General features: G+C 40.6%; 1 protein-coding gene across 4 annotated transcripts in view; it reads right to left on the bottom strand.

Moving 5' to 3' along the window:
• Nucleotides 1-6,600: 6,600 nt before the first annotated feature.
• LOC106510806 (immunoglobulin-like domain-containing receptor 2) overlaps nucleotides 6,601-7,495 on the bottom strand; it is a gene marked incomplete at its 5' end in the record, with an annotated part of 13,069 nt that continues 12,174 nt past the window's right edge. For 3 of the 4 annotated variants that reach the window (XM_013999527.1, XM_013999530.1, XM_013999529.1), the window contains 1 exon segment: nucleotides 6,601-7,023. In XM_013999527.1, the coding sequence (XP_013854981.1) occupies nucleotides 6,985-7,023 (39 nt within the window). 4 annotated transcript variants of the gene reach the window in all.

Here is a 7,495-nt window from a genome sequence, read left to right as displayed (position 1 = left end):
TTATTTAAATAAACTGAGAATAATACCAACCACAGACCAGTAGGTGGCAGCACACTGTTAGAACAGATTATTCTGTTTAGTGCTTGTTTACTTCATTTAGTAGCTAAAATAATTAAATTAAAAACAATAAACCATCATTCTGAATGAATGAATGAATGAATGAATGAATGAATGAATGAATGAACGACACTTTATTGATCCCATGAAGGGAGTCACAGTTCAGAACCTGTGAAATGAAGCAGTTATTATTAGTAGTAATAATGAACATATTTATTATAAAACGATAAGACCAGTTCTGGTGGACTCGTCCATCATCAGGTCTCGGGGGCAGCAGCTGGATCAGGTGGTCCAGACCTGGTTCCTCTGGATGTGAAACAGCTCCAGAACTGAACCTGTCCCCAGAACCAGGTCCTGTCAGTCGGGTTTGGGGTGGACCCACAGGACGACAAACCAAACTCAGATCAAGTCCAACCAGGACACATTCAAGGCCCAATCACCAGGTGTTGATTGACTAGCCCCGCCCTCCGACCTGCAGGGGGAGTTACCCACATCCAGGTGAGGGACTGAGCTTCTGAACAGCTAAATAAATCAAATCATCAGCTGCCAAAAATAAAACAAGTGACCCAAAAGACTTGATGAGGATTTAATTAATCTGAAACTTTWATGATTTTATTTGTTTCTGTCTGAYGTCACTCAAACCAAACTTTACAACTGATTCACAACATTCTTCTTGTTTCACTTTTACACAGCTTCAAATGTCCACTCCCTCTGGAGTTTTATTTTTTATGAGCAGCTGAAATTCTCCTCTGGAGTCTTCAGACTCTAATAAAGTCTGATTCAATAACAGAGTCAGGATCAGGTTTTACTGAACTGTTTCTGCAGACTAATATTTTAGCACTTTATTCATCAAAACATTCAGCTCGAACTTGTACAAATATTTCCCACAGTTCAACAGGATCTTTTCAGCTTCGTCAAATGTTTTCTGTTTGAAACCTGTTTCAGCTGCTTGTTCTGTTTTTGGTTCCTTACGCTAGTGTTTGCTGCTTTAATTCAATTCAGTTTATTTATATAGCACCAAGTCACAACATACGTTGTCTCAGGACACTGTASATAAAAAGAACAATGTAAAGAAGAAAACAGCAGATTGTGTTGAATCACTTCATCACAGTCTCCCATCCTGAGCAAACGGTGGAGAGGAAAAACTCCCTGCTAATCAGGAAGAAACCTCCAGCAGAACCAGGCTCAGGACAGGAGACCATCTGCCTCGACCGGCTGCTTGGAGGACAGGAAAGAGACACAGACAAACACAGAAGAACTGGTCCAGGACTGGTCCAGGTGCACCTTCTTCTGGAAGAGACAAAGAAAAAACATGATAGCAATAAAAACAATAAACATGTAGGGAAGAGAGACTAAAGACAACAGCAGAGTGAGGAAATGTGCTCAGTTTGTGCTCCAGCAGTCTAAGTCTATWGCAGCAGAAATGAAGAATAATTCAGGAAACCTAAGTCTAACTATAGGATTTATGAAAAAGGAAAGTCTTCAGTCTAATCTTAAAAGTAGACAGAGTGTCAGCCTCACGGACAGAAACTGGAAGTTGGTTCCACAAGAGAGGAGCTTGATAACTGAAAGCTCTGCCTCCCATTCTACTTTTAGAAACTCCAGGAACCACAAGTAAACCTGCAGTCTGACAGTGAAGTGCTCTGTTAGGAAAGGATGGAACAATAAGATCTTTAATATATGATGGAGCTTGGTTGTTAAGAGCTTTGTATGTTAGGAGGAATATTTTAAATTCTGTTCTGAATTTGACAGGGAGCCAGTGGAGAGAAGCTAAAACTGGAGAAATATGATCTCTCCTTCCAACTCATTAAAACTCTAGCAGCAGCATTTTGGATTAACTGAAGACTTCTTAAAGAGGTTTTTGGATGCTCAGATAATAAAGAATTACAGTAATCCAGTCTAGACATGATAAATGCATGAATCAGTTTTTCTGCATCATTTTTGGACAAAATGTTTCTAATTTTAGTGATATTACACAGGTGGAAGAAGGCGGTCCTGGTAACATTTTTAATGTGGGGTTAAAAGACATGTCCTGATCAAAAATAACACCAAGGTTCTTTACATTAGAACTGGAGATCAGATTAATGCATCCAGAGGAGCTGAAAGGCTGCAAAGTTGATCCCTAAGATGTTCAGGTCCAAGAACCAGAACCTCTGTCTTATCTGAGTTTAGAAGCAGAAAATTAAGAGTCATCCATGTTTTTATGTCTGTAAGACATGCTTGTAGTTTAAGTAACTGATTGGATTCATCAGGTTTCATGGATAAATATAACTGACTATCATCAGCATAACAATGGAAATTTATCCCATGCTGTTTAATAACTTTACCTAATGGAAGCATACTGTATATAAAGAGGATTGGTCCAAGCACTGAACCCTGAGGAACTCCATGACTAACTCTGRTGTAAGAAGAGGATTCATTATTAACATTAACAAACTGAAATCTATCAGTTAAATAAGAGTCAAACCATTTTAGAGCTGTTCCTGTAATCCCAATATCAAGTTCAAGTCTACGTAATAAAATATTGTGATCGATTGTATTAAATGCAGCACTGAGATCTAACAGGACAAGAATGGACACAAGTCCACTGTCTGAGGCCATGAGAATATCRTTAGTAACTTTAACCAGTGCTGTTTCTGTGCTATGATGAGCTCTGAACCCTGACTGAAACTCMTCATATAGATTATTTCTATCCAGATGTTCACATAGTTGATTTGCAACTAATTTCTCAAGAATTTTTGAGTTGAATGGGAGATTAGATATAGGTCTGTAGTTGGCCAGAACTCCTGAATCAGGATCAGGTTTCTTCAGTAAAGGTTTAATTACAGCAACCTTAAAGCTCTGTGACAAACAAAACCAATGCTTTAGCATTCAGCTGCTATACTGCATTTAGCTAGCATGTAACAATTTTAGCTAACATTTTGCAGCATTTAGCATTTAGTTATGTTTAGCTAACCTTTTTAAGCTAGTGTTTGGTGACTTTTAGCTAGCTTTTTAGCTAACATTTTGCTGTTTTTGGCTAACAACTAGCATCTGGCTACTGTTTTGTAACTTTTAGCTAGTCTTCGGTGACTTTCAGTTTGGGGGATTTAGCTAGCATTTTGCTTCTTTTATCTGCTGTTGTTTAGCTTCAACACTTTCAGCATTCTTTCATTCTGTGGGTTTAATTTATAAACTTATAGGCAGCGAGAGAAAAACTGAAAATCTTTTAATTCTGAGCGGCCCGGACCAACCTGAGTCAGAACCAAACAGACGGGTCAGAACTGAACAATCTGTTTATTTCACAAAGACAAGTTGTTTTTCAGGTTTTAGTTCTTTGAACAGTTTTTACAGGATGTTAAACATCTTTAGTAGAAACATTTTAAATGCTACAAAGTTTAAGTGTATTTTTACAAAATAAAAGGAATCACAGCTCAAAGAGCAGCTGAAACAAAAAGGTTTTTACACAAAATAAAACAAATATAAATAAAACTAAAGGTTTTTACATGTAAACCAAACATATGTTCTGTTTATTTGTTGGCTTGTTGTTGTTGTTGTTGTTTGTTGCAGCAGAGCAGACAGGAAGTGAGTGGCTGACAGAAGTGCAGGACTTCCTGTTGGTTCTGTCTGATCATCATGAGCCCAGCTGGAGGTCTCAGGTGGGTCAGGATCTGCAGACTTTACTTTCTTCCATCTTGTCCTCTTGATTCAGGTTCAGGGGTTCCAGGGTGGACTCTTTGACTTTATTTAATCTTTACTAACAAGAATAAACTTTATGATCATGAGCTCCGACTCAGAATAAAAATAATGAGACCTGCTGTGAACATGATTCATGTTAGTTTGTTAATGTTTTCAGTTTCATGAAATGCTCACATTTAAATCACCGTTACTGGAGGCTGATAATGATGTATGTCTGTGTGTGCTTATGTATATGTATGTGTGTGTGTGTGTGTGCGTGCGTGTGTGTCTGTGTGTGTGACAGACACATACAAGAGTGGAGGAAGGTCCACACAGGTGGATTATATCTTATGCCACCTGTAAGAGATTAGAGATTGTAAAGTGGTGCCAGGGGAGAGAGTAGCAAGACAGCATAGGCTGGTAGTCTGTAAAATGAGATTAGAAACAAAGAAGAGGAAGAGAATGAAGACGGAGCCAAAGATTAAACGGTGGAAGCTGAGGGGGGGGGATTGTTGCAGGAAGTTCAGGGAAGAATTGCACCAGGCTCTTGGGGGCAGTGAGGAGCTACCTGAGGAGTGGGAAAGTACAGCTAAGGTGGTGAGAGAAACTGGCAAGAAGGTGTTGGGTATCTCTTCTGGTCAGAGTAAAGAAGACAAGGAAAGTTGRTGATTGTTATGGATTAATTATTATATCTGTTCTACCTTGACACTGTCCGGTTACCATATCTTCTTATAACCAGTTTTCGGCTGTCAATCTGTGTTGGCCCAGACAACAGGACTCCAGCGAGGGATTGACCTCTCTTGTTTGATAAGAAACTCTTTGAGCTGAGAGCCCTGTGGTTGGCTGTACATTCGTCGATCTGTGATTGGTTGTAAACTGTCACATGGTGTTAACATAATGTTATATTACTGGCTGTCTCTGCKGACGAAGCYAGCCACAAGCCGACAGAGTTTCCTGATTGAGTYCTGTTTGTTTGTCGCTCAGAATTAAATCATTATGACGACCATACACGCAGATTTTCTGTGCATTATTCCAACGTGTTTCTGCATTCTTGATAAACTTGCCACGACAGTTAATTGGCGTTGTCTGAAAGGCGGCTCCCAAGGACCGGAAGATTGCCCGCAGCAGTCGACTGTTGTTTTTCTCAGAGATCCACCAGAAAAYGGAGGAAGGTTTGTTTTCTGACAGAGCTGGACCTGTTTTTCTCTGCTGATCRTGTCCGGGTTTTGTGATCTGTCCTTACCTCGGCTGCTGTGGGTAACCTTTTTGGGACTGGAGCTGAAAAAAGAACCTGTCTGTGGCAGAAACACGGTGAGCTAATATTTTCATTAGCACTTTATGCTAAGAGCTACGGCTAATTTTTCAGCCCACACACACTGAAATTGTAAATTGTTAGACGCTGGTCTGGTTTTCTGCGGCTGAACTGACACTAGCCGAGGTAGATATGGGAGCGGTTCTTATTCCATGTCGAGTCAAAACAGGGAGCTTAGCTTTCTGTTTGAATGAGGAATGAGGAAGTCCAGGAGAGCATTCAGAAGAAGAATGCAGCTAAGAAAAGGTGGGATGATCAGAGAGATGAAGGAAGTAGGCAGGAGTATTGTGAGGCTAGTCGCAGAGCGAAAAGAATGGTGGCAAAGGCAAAGGCTCAGGCCTATGATGAGTTGTATGAGAGGCTGGACAGTAAAGAAGGAGTAAAGGACTTGTACCGTTTGGCTGAACAGAGAGATAGAGCTGGAAAGATGCACAGCAGGTTAGGTTGATAAAGGATAGAGAGGGAAACAGTGAGAGAACAGAGCGTGTTGAGTAGATGGAAGGAGTATTTTGAAGAACTGATGAATGAGGAAAATGAGAGAGGACAGGGGGAGGGGGCAGATAGTGGATCAGGAAGTGCTGAGAAGTAAGGAGGAAGTGAGGGCAGCCTTAAAGAGGATGAAGAACAGAAAGGCAGTTGGTCCAGATGACACACCTGTGGAGACCCCAGGTCAGTGAGCARCAGTTTGGTTTCATGCCCAGACAGAGTACAACAGATGCAGTTTTTGCTTTGAGAGTGTTGTAGAGAAGTACAGAGAAGGCCAGAAGCAGCTGCACTGTGTCTTTGTGGATCTAGAGAAAGCATATGATAGGCTGCCTACAGAGGACCTGTGGTTCTGTAGGAGGAAGTCAGGAGGGACTGAAAAATATGTGAGGGTGGCGCAGGACATGTATTTTCAAAGTTTTACAATTCTCTTCGGTACACATGTTTCAAGTTAAATTATTTGTATAATGCTTAATTTGTGAAAAATGGTGTGTACTTTTAAACATGGTGTATAATGTTAGTAGGATGTGTAGAAACTGTTAGTTACATTAAACATTATTATAGCATTAGGAGCATAAAGGACTTGTGTGTGAGAGACAGAGACACAGATGGACACATAAAGACACAGACACACACACAGAGACACAGACACACACACAGAGACACAGACACACACACAGAGACACAGACACACACACAGAGACACAGACAGACAGTTGTATGCGACTCTCAGCTACCACTGCCACCAGCTCTTTATATGCCGTTGTCTGCCATCTTGAATTGGTTTTATTATTGGGCCGTTGGAAAGCTTCAGCATTTTTTAACCTTGTATTTGTTTTAAATTGTATTTACAACTGATTTTTTTGTCATTACCATTATTAAACTGGAATATTTTTTGCTTCTCATTACAGCTTTTCACTTGTGTGAGACTCAGGCGATTCAGAAATTTTCAACTGCTGCGATCCTCTGGCCTTCAACATCATCTTCATCCATCAATACTTAACTTATAGTCTTACAATAATAACACACATACTTAATGTACGTGTTCAGACAATACACATTCATTTTCATACAGTAAAATTCANGTGTGTGTGTGTGTGTGTGTGTGTGTGTGTGTGTGTGTGTGTGTGTGTGTGTGTGTCTCAGTGTTTTTCCCTCCAGAATCTCAGCAGATGAAACAGAAGAACTTCATTATTCTGAAGAGACAACAAAGTCCTGCTGAGAGGGACCGTCCGGGTCCAACAGGCTGGGTCAGACGGACTTCTTCACATTAGTTCAAGTGTTTAGAAGAGGTCTACATGACTCACTCTGACACCCCGTCACTCGGTGAGGTCAGGTGGTCTGAGGGTTTGTGCTGGCTCAGCTCTGTTCTTCTGGTCCAAATTAATAATCCTCCCTCCGAGTCCGCTGTGTGGTTCTGTGGTTCCTGCTGTTTCAGGGCCGCTCCAGGTCTTCAGTCTCCAGCAGGACCAGGATCAGACGATCAGAGAGTCTCTGCTGAGGACCTGGTTCTGCTGAGGAAGATGAAGTCAAAGTGAGAAACAAAGTAAGTCTTCATCACAGGAAGACATCTGAGGGTTAATGAGGTGAAGCTGAACCTGGAACAAAATGTTTTCAACTTGAATGTTTTAAATTTAAAGTTTTGTTTGATGTTTTACAGCCCAAAAGCAGTTTGTTGACAGATTAAACCAGTCTGAACCAGTTTTGACAGATTAAATCAGTCTGAACCAGTTTGTTGACAGATTAAATCAGTCTGAACCGGTCTGTTGACAGATTAAACCAGTATAAACCAGTTTGTTGATTGATTAAATCAATCTGAACCAGTCTGAACCAGTTCGTTGACAGATTAAACCAGTCTGAACCAGTTTGTTCCAGTCTGAACCAGTTTGTTGACAGATTAAACCAGTCTGAACCAGTTTGTTCCAGTCTGAACCAGTTTGTTGACAGATTAAACCAGTCTGAACCAGTTTGTTGACAGATTAAATC

Source organism: Austrofundulus limnaeus, unplaced genomic scaffold (assembly GCF_001266775.1).
Source record: "Austrofundulus limnaeus strain Quisiro unplaced genomic scaffold, Austrofundulus_limnaeus-1.0 Scaffold2328, whole genome shotgun sequence".
Lineage (NCBI taxonomy): Eukaryota > Metazoa > Chordata > Actinopteri > Cyprinodontiformes > Rivulidae > Austrofundulus > Austrofundulus limnaeus.
This window is presented reverse-complemented; position numbering and strand designations above follow the sequence as displayed.